Source organism: Vicugna pacos, chromosome 5 (assembly GCF_048564905.1).
Source record: "Vicugna pacos chromosome 5, VicPac4, whole genome shotgun sequence".
Lineage (NCBI taxonomy): Eukaryota > Metazoa > Chordata > Mammalia > Artiodactyla > Camelidae > Vicugna > Vicugna pacos.
In genome coordinates, this window is record NC_132991.1 from 6,074,058 (window position 1) to 6,095,871 (window position 21,814).

The 21,814-nt window shown below is 38.2% G+C and overlaps 1 protein-coding gene across 1 annotated transcript in view; it reads right to left on the reverse strand.

The window, feature by feature from the left end:
* CNTNAP5 (contactin associated protein family member 5) overlaps positions 1–21,814 on the reverse strand; it is a 730,584-nt gene that overhangs the window by 352,786 nt on the left and 355,984 nt on the right. The window contains exon 7 of the mRNA XM_072960805.1: positions 10,307–10,450. Within this exon, the coding sequence (XP_072816906.1) occupies positions 10,307–10,450 (144 nt within the window). The remainder of the gene's footprint in view (positions 1–10,306; positions 10,451–21,814) is intronic.

Sequence of the window (21,814 nt, forward strand, 5' to 3'; positions counted from 1 at the left end):
CTTCGTGGGAAACATACAATGAAAAATGGCAGGCAACGTGGGGCAATAAAAATAATTATGATGATACTATCAGCTATTAGTGAGTCAATGCCTATAATATCCCAGGAGTCACTGTAGGAGTAAAGTAAGTGTGATGATTTCTTCCTTGTAGATAGAGACACGGAAGCATGGAGAGGTTCAGTAACTTTGCCCGGATGCTATAGCCATTCTGTGGCAATGCTAAGACTTAAACTGACAGCCTTTATAGACCATAGTCTCCTCAATACATGGTACTTTCATCTACCTAATGTCCTGAATAGCACGCTGAACTTGTGTATTTCTCAGGCCCCTCCTTTTCCCTCCTTCCTATTACCTTGGAATTGTCCAAGAGGCATCTTTCTTCAAATCTCATGTCAAGTTCCTGTACTTTCACAACTTTTATGAAGTTTTTCCTGACTCTATCATTTCCCCTCCTTATCTCTTGTAAACTCTGTTCAAGTCTCGCCAGTCACGTGCGTGGCTGGGGACACGACAGTCAGAAGAACTGTTGGCCCTGCAGGCTGGAGGGCAGGGGATATAGTCAAAGAAAGAAAGCAGAAGACTGTAGACTCAATGCTGTAAACTCAATGAAAAAGCAGAATCATTGAGAGGAACCAGGGAGGTAAAACAAACAAAAAGGGCCAAACCATAAAGGCAATAGAAATGAGAAGAGAAGAAAGAAGGATTGACAATCAATATGGCAGCCAGGAGAGCAGAAAGCAGGACATGGTCAAGGTCAGTGCCTGGGTTTTGCATTCTGCATTCCCAAATGGTGGCCTGGTGCCCACAAGGAAAACGCTGGGGGCAGAGAGAGGTTTCAAGTTTCCCATCCCTTGAAGGCAGGGTCGTTTTCTTTGAAGACAGTAGATACTCAGTAACTACATCTTGAGGACACTGAGGAATCAAGTGCAAATTTGTGTCCTGTTGGGTAAGTATGAGGTTCACAGCCAGGGAAGCATCAGAGTCCTGAGAGTTGGAAAGATGCTGGAAGAGAAGGTGGGCTCTAGAATTTGCCTAGTCAGGGCCAGCACACACAGAACCTTCCCAACCTCATGATGGCTTCTGCTCAGAGATCATAGCACCAACTTCCCAGCTGGGACCCAGCCCATGATTCTTCTTAGTGCTGTGCCCCAGGAGGCTATAGACAACCCACTGAAGTCAACACAGGCAAGGCAGGAACATAACAGGTTCGCATTGGTACACCCTACTGGTGCTTCCATCTTTATAGTTTTGAAACTCCCTAATTTTTTGCTCTATAGCCCCAAAGCCCCTAAGTTGCTCCTTGAACCTTAGGATTGCCTGCCTGGCTTGCAGCTCAAGGGTCTGTGGTTCACAGCCCGGGGAAACTCCAGGACCATGCTCCACCTCTGAGCATCAGTTAGTAATATTGTGTCTCATCCTGGTATAAGATGTTAGCCCTCCTTGTGAGCTTGGTGGAAGATGACTGATTAGTGTCTGAACCGGCAAGGGGTGAAGGAGAAAGGCAGCTCAGCTAGCTTGGGAGAAACGGCATGGAGGAGGCGATACACGGAGTGCATCCCGGAAACAGAAAATAGTCTGGGCTTGATGAGGGAAGAAGAAGCACTGGTGAGAAACTAGGAAATAAACCTAAATATTGAAGGACATGATACAAAAGAATTTGAAACTCAAGCAGAAAAGTTGCCATCTGTCTTGCAGAAATACAAGAGCAACTGGTCTCAGAGTTTCCGGGGAGGCACTGAATCCCTGTGCAGGACTGACCTCAGCCATCTGCTTAATCCCAGAGGAAGAACCTACAGGCAGAGGCCAGAAACTCAGACCCATGGCTGAGAGCCATGGGACCAGGACCAGTAGGCGCTCCTGCCAAGACCATAGGCATCTAGGTTTAAGGAGATTAGGCTCTTCTCAGATACTCCAACCTCTGTGGCCACCTCTCTTCCTTCTGCCCAAGGCAAGGATTCTGCCCCAAATCCTGACATTGCAAGAGATACCCAAGAGAGATTTATTGGGCAATAAGCGAACCACACAGGGGCCATTTCTGAAATGCCTCATCCTCTTCAATTCCCAGGTAAGCGATGCTATTCACAGATCTGCCCAAACTTGCTTTTCCTTTTTCTTTTTTTTTTTCTTTTTTCACTTTGACATGAAAGTCATTCAGGACCCTAGGGAAAAAATAGATGTATAATAAAAATGAATAAAAGCTGATGGTGTGGTGCTTTCCAGAAAGGAAGGAGGAAGGCTGTGAATGACATGCTTGCTGACTGTATATCATCGACTTTCCCTGGTCCTGAGCATAAAGTATCTTTTAGTAGAAAATGTAGATACTGACGCCTGCCCCTGTCTGCCTCTCACAGATGTTTCAGGGACAGAGGAACTAATATGACCACAGGTCCATCTGTCATCCTTCCATTTACTGCCCTTCTGGCACTAGCACGGTGATTTGTGGCACTGTCTGTAAGACAGCACTCAAAAGAAGATGCCTTCAAATGAAGGGATAACATTGCTGTTATTTTGAGAGAAAGAGCATAAAAAGAACATGCTCAGCTCATTAGTTGGGAGTCTTTCCTAGAAGAAAAGCACCTAAGAGGATTTCAACTTTCATTTAGCACCATTCTTTGGAAAGACATTTGCATATTCAAATTGCAGGGGAGCAAGAGGAGAAACTGGCAGGATGGGAGGGTACCTCCTACACCACGGGTGGGTATGGAAGTTGGTACTGACTTAAACAATACAAATGGAATCAAAAATCCATAATTACTGACTCAACAAACTTCATTTCCAGTTATCTATTCCAAATTTTGGAAAACATTTTTGCATTATATTTGTAACCTCAGTGTTAGTTTTGGCAGTAAAAATTCAAACAGCTCAAATTTTAACACAGGGGAATCTTAGATGAACTATAGAGAATTGCTTTAACATAAAAAGTATGTTTGTAAAGAGATTTTAAATGTTTAATCAAAATGTTAAAGTCACAGGAAATACTTAGAGAAAATGTTAAGCATCCAAAGCAAGATAGAACATCGTCAGTAAAATGAGGTCTATATTATATCAAATAGGTACTGAAAACAGAAATATGAAATATGTATAGATGAGAATAGTGTTTTCCTCCCTGGCTGGTGGGGTGTTCTATTCTGTGTATTCCAAATGGCATCAATAATACACAGAAATGTAAATATTTTTCTTTTCTTAGTGGAGGTACTAGGGATTGAACCCAGGACCTTGTACATGCTAAGCATGCACTCGACCAGTGAGCTATTCCCACCTCCCTAGAAATGCATATTTTTAACATTCCAAAGATGCTTTCTTTAATCACTTCAAATAATGATTTCATCACATGAGCTAATGAAACTGGTTACCTTAGAAAAGAAAGTCATAGCACTGATTTAAGGTGGAACCATTTTCAGAAAGGATGACCGTTTCATTATTAGTTTTTTTTTTTTTAACTTTGTCATATTATTCCTCCTATGACCTTGAAGCTATTTAATTTCACTTGGCCCAAAGACAGAAAGGGAGAAACATCTTCGTAAGCTAATAATTTAAAAATAATTTTTGGGGGGTAAGAGGAGCCTGCAACACAGAAGTAGGTGATGAGAAGGTCAGATGGGCTGAATGACAGTGGCAGATGGCACGAGTGCAGAGAGAAGGTGTGATGTGTGAGTCGCTTTTCAAATGATTTCTCCCATCCCGGAAAAGTACCATTTATCAGAGCATGATGAAACGCGATCCCGGGGACAAGATGAAGAGATTATAAGCTTCGCTAGACACCAGGGATATTTCTCTGAGCAATTTTCATGAGCTTGTGGGTCACAGGAAGAGAAGACAAAAGGTACCGTCACCACATGAGGTCATGTGTGCACATGCACATGCGTGTATGTGAACGTGAGTGTGTAAGTGATCTCATGGGTACACTTTTGCTCATCTCTTTGCTTCAGAGCCGTGCAAAATAGACAGCCACGCTCCAATGAGTTGCATGGCAGCCGAGGTGCCAACAAAAGACCATAGACTTCACAAACATCCACTATTGCTACTTATCCATACCCCTGTCAGATCCATGTCCACTGGACAGCACCTTTTTAAATACTTTGTTTTAAAGCAGTCCATTATTTGACCCAATCTGAACGAAAGCCAGTCATTAAATTTCCTCCAGTGAATGAGATTGCCAAGTTTCTTATATATTCATCCCAAACCCACCTCATAATGTATGCAGTTTGAGAATAAACTAAACTTTAGATCCAGGAGACAGAACATGAGCTGTCTCCAATCTACTTTTATTATTTGTTGGGATCATAAAATAGGAAGTTATCCATGATTATGTACCAATTGGTGCTGCCAGAAACACTGGGTTGGGAAGACTTTGAGGCTTCCCACGAGACTGAGAGGAAATGCATTTTGTGACTGTTTAGCAATTTCAGCTGTGAACTTGGGAGCATCATTATACATGCTTGGTATTGGCTATCACCATCCAATTATTTGGAGATGGTTGATGTCATCAACGAACTCCAAAGCCAATTCTAGGACCCTGGTCCTACTATTCACTTGGGCTTTTCTTCTCTCCTCCCACTGAAGGCAAAGTAAAGTAGTGTGAGAATTTCTATGATGTTTTTCTTTTAAATGAAAAAAAAAAAACATTTTAAGATCTACAGTGAAGTGGGTGAGACCTCAGCCAACTCCCAGACAACTGTGTTACTCCACTTGCCTCTGGGAGAAGGGAGGTAGGGCTCAGAAAAAAAGAGCTCAAAGCAAGCATCATTTCTGATGAGGTGGGAGGTATGAAATTAATCATTTTCAGGAAACCTGCAAGACAATATATTTCTTCTATTACGTAGATAATAATCCACATTACAGGTACTGTACACACACTTCAATGGGCCATTTACTCCCTGATTGTTTGTTATATGGGGCTGTATTAGCATAGGGTGGAAGATTTGAGGTAGAATAGTGAGGTATTTTTCATGTCTACTTGAAGCTGTTAGTTTTACTGCATTTGGGATGTGGAGGATCGTCTGGTAGTCAAATCGAGCTATAAAGACTAAATTGAATTATTCCCACAGAACAGCTGTTAAATCTCCGGGGAGTGGGCAGGTCCCACAAGAAAGGAATGACAAATTACAACGGGGCTGGTGCATAAATGCGGTCTGCGCTGGATGAAGCCAAGGCTGGTGCCAGCTGGAGTCTTGAATCACATTTTGTAATTTACGGCTATTACCTTACACTTGCTGCCTGATTTGTTGCTTCCTTGAATCTCCTGCTAAACTCTGAACTTCCCCAAACTCAGTCACCATGAGAGAGTCTGTGAACACCAGGAAAGGACAAAAACACCATCCCTCTCAAAAGTCCTCACGTAGCACAGCTGTGGCTTACTGACTTGGAACAAAGCTGATTTCGTAGCTGATACTGTGTCTTTGGGGGAAACTCTAAGCCTTTGGAGGGGAATAAAAGAGTTTGTACTTGTAATTAACAGAGCAAACCATCCCTTCTCACACGGAATTCCTCAAGGAAAAAAGACCAGCCATATAAATGTGTTTGTGTGTGGTGCCAGGAACTCTCACCTAAGTAAGGTGATGGAAGTAATTTGGGGGAAAAATAATGCGTGGTTTTTTTTTTCTCTTTAAACTGTGAAGGTTAAAACTAAAGGGTGCCTTCCTGCAAAGTAAAACACTTCTGAGATTTTCTTCTCCCCAGTCCGTTAGTGATAAATGGATTCTTTGTGCTTCATATTAACAATAGTGCCAATTAAACTCATAGGAATAAAATAATTTAGCAAAGTTTTAGGCAGCTTGGTAAGTGCTACAGTAGTTTCCAATCAACAAGACATTTATTAAAATGCTGGTTAATGATTCCCTCCAAAAAGGAGATGAAGACTGCCCGTATTCAGAAGTCTCATGTTTTTTCTCCATGTTTTCTTTATTTTTCCTTTTTTGGCTCTGTATACTCAATGGTTTATCTCTTATTATATCTCATCACTAAATATATTTTCTTGTAAAATAAATAAGTTTATATTGTATAGCACAGGCAAGTATATTCAATACCCATAATGAAAAAGAATCTGAAAAGGAATATATACATGTGTATGTATGACTGAAACATTATGCTGTACATTAGAAATTGACATGTTATTAACTATACTTCAAAAAAATCTTACCGCTCAACCAAAACATGAATTTGTAAAAAAAATACATATATATTTTCTAATGCATAATATGTATGGAGTTTTTTTTTAATGAATGCTGTCATAGGACTCTTAGTTATATCTGAGGCCCAGCCCCCCCCCAACTTTGGAGCCCAGTTTATGAACAATGTCAATGAGCGATGTTTTCATAAGTTCCATGCGTTTCAGTTGGTTCTGCCAACTCTCGGGACATCAGCAGGTAACACCAGCCCACCTTCCAAGTGTGTTGATATTCATGACATTAGTCTAAGCTAAACTCCTAGTAGTGTATGATCTCACTGCTTTAGCGGATTAAACTCATTGAAACTGGTGTGCTATGAACTACTCGGGGAAAATAATATTGGGGAAAGGATGGGCATGAGTAGGCTCTACGTGGTTCAAGTCTCCTGACCTAGACTCAAAACACGTGTCATCAGTGAGCTCATGCTTAGGTTAATTTGGTAATAAACAACCTTGGTGCACACGCTTGAGCAGAAAGCAGGCGCAAGCCTTTGAAAGCATGGCAGCCTTTAACCCAAGCGTGATCTTCCTCAAGCAAGCTTATTTCACACCCTGGAATCCAACAGCCACTTTAAATAAAATGTGTTAATATATGGAACCCCCCAAACAAAATATTTATTTGTAGGTTGTTTAAAAAAAAACATCAAAGTCATTTAAATTTTATAGTTTGTCCAGAAAATCCAATGACCAGATCGCAAGGAGAATCTGAGTTTGCATGTCAATGATCGGGTGGTCTACTCTTGTCAAAAGTTTTCTTTGGGTTACCTTTTTTTTTTTCTTTTTCAAATGGAGGTACTGGGAATTCAAACAAGTACCTCGTGCATGCTTAGCATGCCCTCTACCAACTGAGCCATAACCCCACTCCCCAAAGTTTTAAAATAGTTTAAGGGAGGTCTGCTTCTGGGAAGATGGAGTCGTGTGATTTTCTCTATTTCTCCAACCAAGTACAACTAAAAAGCCTTGAACATTATATATAAAGGAAACTCAGCGGAAAGAAGAAAGCAAGCAGGTATTAGGATCTTGAGACCCATGGAGCAACACTGAAGAGTTCCCTAGATCTTCTTTTGCTTTACAGATCCTAGACATGTTGCTGAAGAAGCCAGCAACTCAGAGAGACCAACTGGTGAAGACAAAAAATAGTTCCCTATGGAAGCTTCCTCCTTCTATTTAAAGGACCAGGAAAGGAGCAGCACAGGGAGGCAGAATGCCTTTAGACAATACCCACTCTGAACCTGCCAACAACCTTGAAAAAACTATGGCCACAGTCTCATCCAGCCACCCTCTACCAGGGTGCCCCAAACCTTCGGCCAAGCGTGGTGTCAGAGAAGACCACATAGGGAGCCTGGACTTTAATCCTTGTCACATAGTAGCAAGTCTCTTCCCGTCCTATCAATGGAGGCCACGTGCCTAGCAGAGTCTGGACCTTCATCGCTTCCTAAACAGTAATGAGGAAACCCACCCACTCCCTGCAGGCATGCTGTCAGAGATGGCTTGGTGGGAAGTCAGAATTTTTGCCAGAGTCCAGTGATAGCAAAGGCATTGCTCCCACACTCACACCCCCACACACCCACACACACACACACAGACATGCTGTGAAATCACCAGAGGTCACATGGAGAGAAGTAATGAGGTTTTCCCACCCTTCCCAGCCAGGGAGGTGTCAGTGAAGAGTTCGTAGGGAACCAGAGCTCCTACTCCTCTACACCCAGTAGTAACAGGGATCTCCCCTACATTTGAGTGTCAGTGGAGGTTGCGTAGGAAGTTTGGATTCAATCCCCCTTTCCCCTACTGGACCAAAGTCAGAGGAAGGCAGCTAAAACAGATTTAAACAAGATTCATCATAATACATAAAAAGTTCAGGTTACTATAAAAAATGTTCTCCTTATACTAAGAAACAGGAAATCTCAAATTAAATGAAACAAAGCAATTAATAGATATCCACACTGAGATGACAAAGCTGTTAGAATCCTCTGACAAATACGTTTAAGTGGTCATTGTAATAAAAGTCCTTCAGGAAACAATTACATATTGGAGACAAAGAAGGTGATACAAAGCCTTAATTAAAAATAGAAAAGTCTTAGCAAGGAAATAGAAGATGTAAAGAAGAACCAAATGAAAATTTTAGAACTGAAAAATATAATATCAGACATAAAATGAACAGAAGATTAGGGACCTGTGAGATTCTAATGAAAGATCAAGCATTCATATCTCTGGAATTCAGGGAGGAAATGAGAAAGAGAAAAGGGCTGAAAAAATATTCAAATACATGACAGAATATTTCTCAAAATTGGTGAAAAACATAAGCCTACAGATTCAAGGAACTGAGTGAAACCTAAACAGGATAACCCAGTGAAATCCACACCATGCCATATCATAGTCAACCTTTTGAAAGCTAAAAACAGAGAAAATACATTGAAAGCAGTGCAACAGAAATTACATGCTATCTATAGGGGGTAAAAATCAAATGACAGTGAATTTTTTACCAGAAACCAATGAGGCTGGAAGGAAGTGGCTCAACCTTTTTCAAGTGCTGAAAGAAAACAACTATGACCCCAGAATCTTATGTCAAGAGAACATATCCTTTAAGAATGGGAGAGATATCAAGACATTATAATATGAAGGAAATGTTGGAGAATTTGTGACCAGCACACACACCTTAAAAGAGTAAATAAAGAAAAGAAATGACAAAAGAAGGAATCTAGGAAAATCAGGAAGGAAGAAGGAACAACAGTGAGCAAAAATATGAGAAAATACAATATACTTTACTTTTCCTCTTGAGCTTTTTAAAATTATGATTGAGAGGTGAAGCTGAAACATATCTGAGCCCTAACACATCAATAAAATTGAACAGTTGAAAAATAATATTGATATGATTCTAAATATATAAGGAGTAAATAAAAATTAAGACCATTATATAATAAACATAATTAAGACAATTGCATAATAAACAGGGGAAAGTAAAGAAAAGGGACACAAGTTTCTATATTTCACTAAATATGGTGCAATATCAGTAAACTATAATAAGTTATGTGTACAGAATCTCTAAAGGAACCATTTAACAAGAGTTATACATTGAGACACATTCAAACACTAGATAAATCAAAAGAGAATTCTGAAAATCGTTCAAGAAATACACGAAGGTGGAGAAAAGAGAGAAATGAAAAACAGAGGGAACAAACAGAAAACAAACAAAAGTACACATTGGAGCCCTAATACATCAATGACTCTAACATTAAATGTAAGTGGTTCAAAAACACTGATTGAGAAACAGAGAATTAAAAAACATGATTGTCCTATTTACTGTCTACAATAAACTCACTTCAAATACGATATAGGCAGGTTAAAAGTAAAAGAATGGGGAAAAAATATATACATATATAAGAAGAAAACAAGAGAGGCTATGTTAATATCAGATTTAGTAGACTTGAGAGCAAAGAAAGTTATCATAGTCAGAGAAGAGCATGCTGCAGTGGTTAAAAGGGAGTATCCACCAGAAAGCACGGCAATTTTCAGCAGTCCTAACTAAGTATGTACCAAACGACGAAGCTGTAAAATATATGAAGCAAAAACTGATAGAACTGGGAAAATAAAATGACAAATCCACAATTAGAGCTGGAAACATCCACACCGTTATCGATCATCTGCTACGTGCCAAGCATCCTACAAATAATAATTACTTATAAAAATTATTTGACTTGCTAACATGATAAATGGTATAAAGGGGAATCTCAAAGACACCAAAACTGGAACCTCTCTTCTTCAAAAATGCCCTCTTTTTTAACAGCATTAAGTAGACAAATATAAGATTTCCAAGCAGTAGAATTTAATAGAATCTGTGGCTCTATTGTCGCATCTCTCAAGGATAACAAGGAGAGTCACATTAGCCCAGGGAAGACTGCCAACTCTGCCCACTGCTGGCACAAACTCACAGTCAGGAAAACAAAATTCTGTAGGTGCCTGTAACGCGTTTGTTTCTCCCATTAACACGATGCACACTGATCACTCCCTGCTTGGGCTCCACCTCTCCAGTCTCACCTGGGACTCTGAACTCTGATAGGAGGTCCCAGGGGCAGGATGGGGAAAGCCAGACTTGCCCCTAAGTGTTAGAAACTATCAGGCTGAAAAAAGATTTGGACTCACCACAGTGTAGATCTGATGCTTCCTTCTTTTAGCCAGGTCAATTATGTTTACTCCGTTGTAGTAAAGGTTCTCAATACAGCCGTGGAAGTTTTTCTTCAGAAAGGTCCCAGGTTTGCCTGGTACTGGAATTCCTCCAAAACTAAGCTTTATGAGAGGGAAAAAACAAACAAAAAGACTCCTAGTTATAAGCTCTGAAGGAACAGGAAAATGGACGTGAGCAAGTGAACTTCAGTAGATTCAATTGTATGCATGAGCCAAGTGGTTCAAATAATTATAGATCCCACTTGATTACACATTTAAAAGGATACTGATTGGCCCACATAAAAATAACTGTAATTGCTTGCTTTTTAAGAGCTTATTTTGCTAAACTATTCTACTTCCTTTCCAAACCCTTTTAATACTAAATAAAACAATAATTTACAGAAAGAGAAATAAAAAGAAAAGAAAATAACAGCTTCATGTTTACCTCTTAAGCAAACATCTCAGAGAGTATGGTCAAATGAAAGTCAAGGGATGAACAAAATATACCTCATTTAGACCTACTTTATTCTGTACTGTGCCAAAAACAAACAAACAAATTAAAAAAAAACCCTGAAGTACACAGTTTTTCCCAGATTATTTTTCATAAAGTTGAAACATAGGAAACGATTCAGATATTTATTTAAAGGAAATCACTGAGACTCAACAGAATAGTATTTTACATAGTTGTCAATAATGGTACTAAATAAACATTTGTTGTAAAATGGAAAAAGGGTAAATGCTGATTGAAAAAATGCAGTTTCATTGGGTGCAAAGTGTGATGCCAACAATAAAAAACGTGTTTACAGTTTAGACTCGAGGACGCACGCACACTGAACTGCTGGGAGGGGCAGTTGTCCCTGAGAAGGGTATGGGAAACTACTTTGCTTTACCATCTTTCTTTCCTGTAAAAATTACTACAAATTACCTTTGCCATGGAAATACTCTTTTAAAAACAAACCTAATTTGTTATGAATATGCCTTCCCTGTATATGAAAGAGAAGCAGAACCATAGCTCCTATAGTCATGTTTGTCCCAACACCTTTTAATGAGTAACCCAGTTTTTCTTTGCAGCTTTGAAATGTTACCTTCAGCTTGCACTTAAACCCTATGGAAGCTTGAGTGTGTCTCAGCGGGATTTGTTCTCCTAATCCAAGTGTCTTCTCCTATGAATAGCCACAGATATAGCAAAGGCTATTTCCAGATGTCTATCATTCCCTGTAAGTTCCAATTATTTTTAGTTTTTTTAAAAAACATATTCATTGTTCATTATTTCCGGTATATATATGGCTGAAATACTAAATTTTTGTCTCTTTCCAAGGCAAACCAGAACAGTACTTTTAAAAGTTTCTTCATTAAAATTTTTTCATTTAATTTTAAAAGTTTATTACAATTTTTCCATGTATACAAAAGTCATATACATCTGTGGGTGGGTGTGGTGTGTAAGTAAAAATAAAGGTTAATTAACAAGTATTCATCTACCACCAAGCTTCAGAAAAAAGTTAAAAAATACATAATAAATTTTGGTGAATTCCTCTAATAATTTTAAAAATACATTATTTTTATTTTCTATTTATTTTTCTATTTTTTGAAGCAGTCAGTTTACAGTGTTGTATTAATTTCTGGTGTACAGCATTGTGTTTCACTTATACATGTAAGTATATTCTTTTTCATATTCTTCTTCACTATAGGCCATTACAAGATACTGAATATAGTTCACTGTGTTATACAGGACCTTGTTTATTTTATATAGTTTATTTATACATATAAACTATACATTTTTTATATAGATAATAGTTAATATCTGCAAATCCTGAATTCTTAATTTATCTCTCCACTCCCCACCTTTCCCCCAGTAACTGTAAGTTCCAACTATTTTAAATATTGTTTCTTTGTACATTGTAATATATGATAAGGATTATTAATCCTGCTACCCACTTTTACTTACCATTGTTTTACTCTGTCAAGAGAATTATTTGATATTTTTTTGCCTATTTTAATTGAAAGTTTAAATTCAGAATAATTTTATTTAAAATGATCTGTTGAACTTTTGATTGAGAATTCATTATTTTCATTAACATATTTAGTTGTGAAGAATAGATATTTTTGAAATATTTCATCTTCCTGCACAAGAACCTTTTCTGCTCTTTTCTGTTCTCAAAATATTTTTGGTAAGGCCCTTCACCTAAGGTTATTATTTTATCTCCATATTTGCATATGCATCATTAATTACTATACATTTCAAGCTTTTAAAATTTTCCATCATATGGAATCTAAAAAACAAAGCAAAACAAAAAGGCGAATAACTCACAGATAAAGAGAACAGACTGGTGGTTGCCAGTGGTGGGGGCTTGGAGGGGTGCAAAATGGGTGAAGGGGGTCAAAAGAAGGTACAAATTCCCAGTTATAAAACAAATAAACCATGGGATGTAATGTACCACATTGTGACTATAGTTCAAAATATCGTATTTTATATTTGACAGTTGCTAAGAGAGTGTATCTTAAAAGTTTTCCTCACAAGGGAAAAAGAACTTGCAGCTGTGTGTGGTAATAATGGATGTTAAGCAGACTTACTGTGATGATCATTTTATAATATGTGCAAATGTCAACTCATTATGTTGTACACTTGAAACCAATATGTTATATGTCATACGTCTCATTAAATTCCATTGTAAATGAGTTGCTTTCATTAATTAAATATTTTATCAAGCAAATTATATACCTATCTTATTGTTTCCTTTATCCACATACTTGTATATCAAACAATATACTTTTTAGCCAATTTCATTAAACTTTTGAAAGAAACAATCATGTGACATATTTAAAACATTTTACTCTTTTTCAAGTCAATTTTTCATACATTTTACTTGGTTTCCTTGTCCTGATCAAAACTTTCTTAAATAGAGCCAAAATTTTTTAAACATTAAATAATAATCATGGTATAAAACTTTGGGAAAAAAAACAAAACAAACAAACAAACAAAAAAGAACAGTCCTTTTGATATATTTCCCAGTACATCTAATACTGATTCTGACTTCACATCACATGAAAGAGATACCCTCTTACTCCCATTTTACACGTAAATCATTCATTTGCTTATTTTATTTATTGCTTGTTTGAAATGAGAAATGAATGCTCATTTTTATCCATTGTTTTTTTTTCCAAAATTAATGTGACAATACAGGGTATCTTACGTTTAATCTATTGATGGGTCGAACTATATTAATAGATCATAAATTAATAGATTCTCTTTGATTAAACCATACTTGTGTTCTATTTGCCTTGAAATGTATGTGTTCATATTTTAAATTGTAAATGAGTTTGAGCTCTACTTTTTTTCTTTTGCCAAGTATTTAGATCAAGTCTAAATTTGTCTCTGAGTAAAATTATGGGAGTCTTATCTCTGACTTTATTTAAGAATGATTAGAAATCTTGGGAAATATTTCAGAAAATGTTAAAAAATGAATTTTTTAATTCCACAAATATTTCTGTAAAAATATTGCTTGGATAATTGAACTTCCATGTCGATTTATAGCAGTATTCAATTTTTTCTTTAATTTGAGTCATTTGTATTTTAAAAAATCAATTTCTCTTTTATAAATTGTATAAGTCAAATTTGTAGTGTAAAGATATAGTTGAATACTTGCCACTTTTGTTGATTATTTTTTCAAAACATAATTTTTTAGAGCAGTTTTAGTTACACAGGAAAACTGATAGGAAGGTACAGGGATTTCTCATTTACCCTCTGCCCTCGCGTAGGCACAGCTTCTCCTCCTGTTCTCAACACCCTGCACCATGCTGGCTTGTTTGTTACAACTGGTGGACCTATGATGATATGTCATAGTCTCCCAAAGCCCATCGTCTACACTACGGTGTTGTCCATTGTGTGGGTTTGCACAAACGTATAATAGCATGAATCCACCATTACTGTATCATACAGAATCGTTTCACCATCCTAAAAACCTTCTGTGCTCCACCATTTCATCACCCCCCACCCTGGCCCCTGATTCCAACTCTTAGCAAACATTGACCTTTCTACTGCTTCAATAGTTTTGCCTTTTCCAGAATGTTCACACTGTTGGAATCATACACTATGTTAACCATTTCAGACTGGCTTTTTTTCCACTTAGTAATAAGAATTCAAGGTTTCACCCGGTCTGTTCAGGGCTCGATAGCTCATTTCTTTTCAGCACTGAGTAATATTCCATTGTTTGGACGGACCACAGCTTATTTACTCATTCACCTACTGAGGGACATCTCGGTTGCTTCCAAGTCTTGACAACTATGAATAAAGCTGCTTTAAACATCTGTGTGCAGGTTTTTGTGTGGACAAAAGTTCTTATTCTTTTCTACAATTTTCACATATACTGGCAATTTTCTTTCCATTTTTTTGGTCTTCTTCCTCAATTTGTGAAAAATAAAATAATGTTCTATTTCATTCAGCTGTGATTTCAGAAAAATATTAGTCATAGGGCATGTTTGAAAAAGAGAGAAAGGAAAAAAAAATCACTGCATTTAATAGCAAAATGTAGTATTTGAATGACTTGGGGTAGAGGGTTTTTTTAAGCCAAAGACTATGGAGGACATTATATATAACAAAAATTATAATTTCCAATTACATTAAGGGGAACACAACTCTTTTCAGTCTGGGTGGAGGATATTTGGAGAAACTAGTGGAGATTAAAGAGTTACATAGTTTGGTACCTGCTCTTTGATTCTGGGAGACTGAAACCTGATGAAGTTTGGAAAGATTTTGGAAAACACAGGGAGTTATTTCTTCCCTGATTACTATAACTGTGATGGCTGTAAGCCTACTAAAGATGTCTCAAGTTCAGCATGGCCTCAGGGCAAAACTTATCTGGAACGCAGACAGGTTAGCAATGGCTGTGAAAAGGCTCTGAGGACTGCCTACCAGTGGTCTGATTCCTGGAGCATAATGTGAAGTAGTAAATATGTAAAGAGCTGATAGCTGGACTTGGAGATCTGAGAGTGTCCAGGTGACCAGACCTCACAGACCGGGGCCATTGTGGGTACCATGGACAGCAGCTGTGGAAGCTGAAGCTTTGTTCCAATGCAGAGCTATCCACCAGCCCCCCCTCAGCCAGTGATCTACCCGGGGAAAAGGAAAGAGAAAGGGAAAGGAGAAATCCTATTACAACCCAATATTTACACAATAGTACAGTAGGTTTTAAATAAGTGTTAACTAGCCATCGTTCATTGTCAAGGTTAGATTTTTCTGCCATCAGGAAAAGCGGGAGGTGATGACCACATTGAATTCAGATGGGGAGAAGCAGCAACACTGCATTTCTGCACATTGGAGTGTGAGTATAAATTTTTAACTTGTTTTATATTTTAAATTATTCAAGTTGCCGAGAATTTGAAGTAATAATTGTACTATTGAATTATATATTTAGTTCACTATCAGTTAAGTTAGAATGGAAAAAGTTGCTTCGTATATTGATTTTTTTTCTTTCTCATGTATTATAGGTATTGATTTTTCTAAATACTTCATAAACACTTGTAGGCAATACTTAGTATTTACCTATTAATTTTACATTAATAATTCTTTCCCCCGATCATTTCCCTTCCTATTTTTATCTGATTTAACAAAATTGTGAGAGTAGAAATTGAAATTTTGCTCTAAACTAGGTTTCTGTCCATCAAGCTGTCCACATTAGGATCACTGCTGTGCATGACCGGGGATGGTCATATTAGTATAACTTATTGGCAAAAATTGAAAATTAATCATTTTCAAGCTAGTCTGCTGCTTAGTTCAGCTGGCAGCTGACTGAGTCTCAGTTCCGAACATTGGCTTTTGTCCTTGAAATTTGCCCATTTTTTTGATTCATCCAGCAACACAGCTGGAAACCCAGTGCCCACCTCCTTCAGCCTGGCACCTTGGTCTCTGAATCCTGGAGCTGTCACACAGGCAGTTCACATCAGGACAGGTTAGCCAACATCTCACCAACAGTTTTTGATTTTTGTATTTGGCTGATGCTTGATTTTATATATACACCTGTTTAGTATATGTCTATTTTTAATTTTATTTTTCATGGAAGTGTAGTTGATTTACAATGTTAGTTTCAGGTATACAGCAAAGTAATTCAGTTATTCATATAAATATACATACATATTCAGACTCTTTTCAATATAGCTTATTACAAGAAATTGAATGTAGTATATGTATTTTTAATTAGAGACCACACAATTATTATTTTACAACAGGCTTTCTCTTTTGATCTTAATTTTTACTTTCAATGGTAGTAATTTTTAATCTTGCTTCCATCTTACATACAATTAATTGGTGTACCTTTGTCTCAAAGTCCAACTTCACATATAATTTTTGGTGTTCTCTGCCATAAACATGTTAATTGCAAACCACATATATCTGGTGTCTGTTTATTAATGCAGCATAAGACTACTTGCCACTGAGGAAATTTAGACAAATGTTAAGTTTATTGCTAAGATTAAAAGGATGATCAATATTGCTTTTTCCTGTTATGTTTCTTCATTTTTGACTATTGTCGCTTTTCTGCTTTTTGGTATATAGACTGGATAATGTTTAGTTTCTTTTTTTCAAGTTGACTTGGAAGGTAATCCTTTTGAGTACTAGTTTTGGATTGCTGTCTATGAAGTAAGTCTACATTTTTTTCTTTAACCCCAACTTGTTCTGAACTTTGATTACTCAAACTATTTTATTATTTACTAATCTGTCCATTTATTTTTTCCACTTTGAAGAAACTCTGTTTTGTGGCCATTTGTTACAAAATTGAAGAAATTTGTGAGCTGTATCAGCATCTATGTCTCAGGAGCTTCTCTGGCTGGCTTGAGACCCAGATTTGCCTAGAACATTCGATGGGACTTTGATCAAAATATTTAACTGTTGTGTGATTCATTTTCCTCATATATAAATGAGGAGAATGTCTATCTCATATAAACAGTTTAGATTGATTGGATTAATGTGAGAATTGAAAGACTAACTATACCTGAGGCATTTAGAAGGGCTCCCAGCTCAAAGCCTTCACAGTTCGTACAACTGTTCTTGCCAGGGGAACTTCTCAGGTAAGAGGTACTTCCAAAATGATGTTTTGTGGCTTTATTTGCCCCAGTTTCTGAGTGAAACCTATATGGATACTAACTTTTCTAAGATTTTGCAGTCTAAAGGTTGCAGTATTTTATGTTGATGTTTTATATCAGTAGAAATTAAACTAAGTAACTTTTCTTTTTTGATTTAATAAACAAACTTTCTTCAAGGTCCTGTAGAAGTTTTCTTCTGATTTTCAGATTTTCAGAAAGCTGGAATTAATATGCTGTGTCCTCCTTTGAAAAGGTCCATTGATCATTTTTAGCTTTCTGTTTATTTGAGAGGGACAAAAAAAAAAGAGAGAGAGAGAGAGAGGCCTTGCTAGAAATATATGTGAAACTATATGATCACTGTCTACTTTCAATGATTTTTCTTCACATTTGGGAAAACTAGTAATTGAACAGTTGAGCGTAAAATTCCACGTCACTCATTTTCAGGTGGGAGGCACATCTCAGTCCCATGTCCTTCTGCATTTTTATTCAGTCAGCATTCAAAACAGAATCACTTATTTTTATTCATTTATTTGATTTCCTAAATTTTATCCTAAAATTATGGTAACTTTTTTCAGTTATTTCAATTGCTGTGTTGTATAAACTCCTCTTTTTATTGCCTCATATGTATATCACTCTTGTGTCTATAACTGCCCAGGAACTTCCTTTAAATTTTGAGTCTCCTTGAATGAATCTGTTTTTAAGCCAACCTTGGCTGTATTCATTCTATGAACCTCTTCACTCCCCGATTTGATTGTCCAGGATGCTGATCACACAATTTTTCCCTTCCCTGCAGACTTGGGCACATTTCACCATGGGGCAGGTGTCCATGGTGCTGAACAGATTACATTTTAGGGCTCATCATCTGTGTGGAGTGGCCCAAAGGCCTTCAGTACATGGGTCACAGAGCTGTGAATCCAGCTTCCATTACAGCACAGAATGGTTGTGATCATGTCAGGGAGCCAGGTGCCCTAAGCCAGTTCTCTCCAGATAGCAGCAGGACCAATTCACATTTTTTTTTTTAGCATCTTGGCTTAAGTGATACCATCTCAATAATCTCCACCCTGATCAGAATATCTATAAACAGTTGCAACCTGTTTCCCTCAATCTTTGACCTCCCAATCCCATGACCTACATCTGTTTTTGTTCCCCTTTCCACAGCATTTGTCGTCTTCTCTTTCATTATGCAGTTCACTTACTTGTTATGTGCATTGCTTACAGTTTGTCTCTCCTGCTAAAATGCTAACATCACAAGGGCAGGTGTCTTGGTTATTTTCACTGACGTATCCCAAGCACTTAAAATAATTCTTGGTACATAACAGATGATGAATAAATATTTGTTGAATGTTTTGGAATATCTCTCTAAAAAAAAAAGTTTCTCAAGGACACCAGCCACATCTTGTTCATTCTTGAATATTCACTGCAAGAGATATGATTCAAATAGCATAGAGTCAACAAATATTTGTTGAATTAGATCAAAAAGAATACTAGCAATTTACTTCTGAAAATGCTCTACATTACTGTCTTTCTTTTTGTCAGTCCAGCTTCTTTCCTTTCCTACTTTGCTGACCGATTTGCTCTTGGAGACCTGCAGAGTGAGTCTTTCATTGAGCGTGGTGGTCAGCGGAATCAGGTGTTAGACGGTCAAGTTTCACTCTCAGCCTCGGTGTCTTGGGCACCAGAGTCCATCTGGCAACCTGATGAGTTTGCTGGTGTCACAGGTGGGATGAATCCCAGGAGAAAGCCTGCTTTGATGTTAAATGTATGAGGCCCCAGCAGCTGCCACTCTCTCCTTCTTTGATCTCATTCCTCTTCTTCTGCCTGACATTCGTTTGTCTTTTCCTCAGTCTTTGATGTTACTTCCACAGCAATGCATTCATTCCTCCTTCTTGGTTTATTCCTCTGGCCTTGTTTAAGTTTGAGACTCTTCCTGTTCTAAAGATACCTTTTTCTGTCAGGCTTGGATTCTGAATACATTTGAAGTTTCTCATTAGTGAACATTTGTCTCACTTTGGCGCTGATAGTCTGTTTTGTAATGAAATGTATACAAAAAAACAAAAAGGATCGAAACTTCTGTCTTTTCTTCTGCCCTTTAAAACTTGCACTGGCTGAGTGTTTGTTGAATTACATATAGAGTTTGAGGCCCCTCTGGAGGAATGCTGTCAGAGGTAGATGGATTTCTGCCTTTTCAAGTGAGACCAGGCTCCTCAATTTTTTTTTTTATCATATCTCTTGATTTTTAAATACTGGCATGAATTCAAATAGTTAAAAAACAAATCCCAAATGGGCCATCTGAGATGGTGGCATTCCAAAACTTTCCTGGCATCATCATTTTATGGATTCTGCTCTGCTCTTGGACTTGATCAGTGACTCAGTTTGTAACTCCTATAGAACGTCTGATCTCTGTAACTTTGTAATGGATACAGTGCCTATGACGTCTTATCTCAAGGGAAGGTAATTGGTTACACTTTCACTTCTTCTTTATTGCTTCTGTAAAGAGCCTACTCTCTCACAGATTTCCGGTGTCCCCTTATTTCTGCATGATAATTTCCCCTTTCTGTTTTGGTAGAGAAAAGAGCGAGCGATATCTACCCCAGACACAGCCCTGCATTGAATAGGACGGAGCACTAATCTCAACAGCCCTTCTCGCGTGCATAAAGCCCCTCACCGGTGGCCCTGCTTCCTGCCCGTGCTCCAGGCCCACGGCGACCCACCCCGCCTCCGGCGGGGCTTCTGACCCAAGCCCCGATGTTACTCCTTGCACTTGGATTTGACCTCAGCCCTCAACTTTGGAGAAAGTTGTGTGTCAGTAATAACTACAGTGGCATTTACTGATTAGTTTTAAACACTGGACTCCATGCTCAGAGCTCACTTTCATCATTTATTTTTCTCTGATGTTTAAGTTAGGTATTATTATTTGCTCCACTTTAAAGCTAAAGATGAGGTATGGAGGTTTAGCAGGTTTACTGAGGCCTCACAGTCAAGTGGCTCCTCGAAGCCCTTCAATTCAGAGCCACATCTCTTAACTGCTGTATACCCTGCCATTATATTTTTCAGGGGGAAGGGGTAAGTAATTAGGCTTATTTATTTATTTAATGGAGGTACAGAGAATTGAACCCAGGACCTCGTGCATGCTAAGCACGCACTCTACCACTTGAGCTATACCTTCCCCACTGAAACTGGACCATTTTTAAAACTGGAAGTCCCTGGCACACTGGCACACGTGGTGAGGCTTCTGCAGGGGAAGGAAAGGAGAGGTGCTACATAATTGTATTAGCAGAGACCACCAGTATTTTCTCAGGAGCACATATCAGCCCCTCTTACTTTCTCTGCTGGAGCAACCCTCTGATTTCAGCCTAATACCAGGGTCTGCACCAGGGGCTGATTCAGACCATTTTTATAGTTAGTGTTGCTGCTGGCCCAATCTGGTCAATGACTAGTCTAGGGTTCCTTCCTCTAATTAGGTACTTTATACAGATTCACAGACATCAGCGTCTGACACAGCCCAATGGGTTCGACATGTATTTATTTGTCTGAATGAACTTAACAGTATTTTAATGTTAGGTTATTTGGAGAATGAGTTAAACTGTGCAGGTTTCAGCATTTAAGCAAGAACTCATTGAAAACTCTAACTTCAGTATCCCCAGTGCATCCAGGCAAGAGGGCCACCTGCTGTACCCTTGGGGGCCCCACTCTGCTCATCCTCTGGTCATGTCCTGCCCCACGGGGGAGGTATGTGCAAGCAAGGGCAAATGACTATAGGTGGCTGCCACCTCCTTTCTAAACCATCATCTTCGTGCACAGCACCCCGGAGTTTCCAGCCTGAACAGCTCTGAAATTGCTTCGAGGGCCTGAACTCCCTTGTCCATCCTCCTGAGAGTGGACCACAGACCCATGGGTCCGAGGAGTGGCCATGGGGCAGCTGTTTACACTGTGGACATATGGGATGTGATTGTGAGGATCCATTTGTCAAAGTAGGAAGTAGAACACATGTTTTTTAATTAAAAAAATTACTTTTTAAAAAAAATTGGGGGGGGAAGTAATTAAGTTTTATTTATTTATTTATTTATTTATTTGGAGGTGCTGGGGATTGAACCCAGGACCTTATGCATGTTAAGCATGTGCTCTACTGCTGAGCTATGCCCTCCCCCCATATCTTATACACCAGTTTGTTGATGTATTTGTAACTCCTTAAATATTTAGAACTATGTTATGTGGGCCCCCATCTGTACTTTTGCCTCAGGCCCTGCAAGGGCTCACGTGAGCCCTGGCTAATTTTACAATATTTTGTTGATGATTACCATAATTTAGCCCAAGTTCAGCCAGCCTCAGAATGTGTTATTAAGTAATTGAAAACTACCAACACCACATCCCTGATAGCAGGTAAAATACAATAAGGAATTTTATCACGTGTTC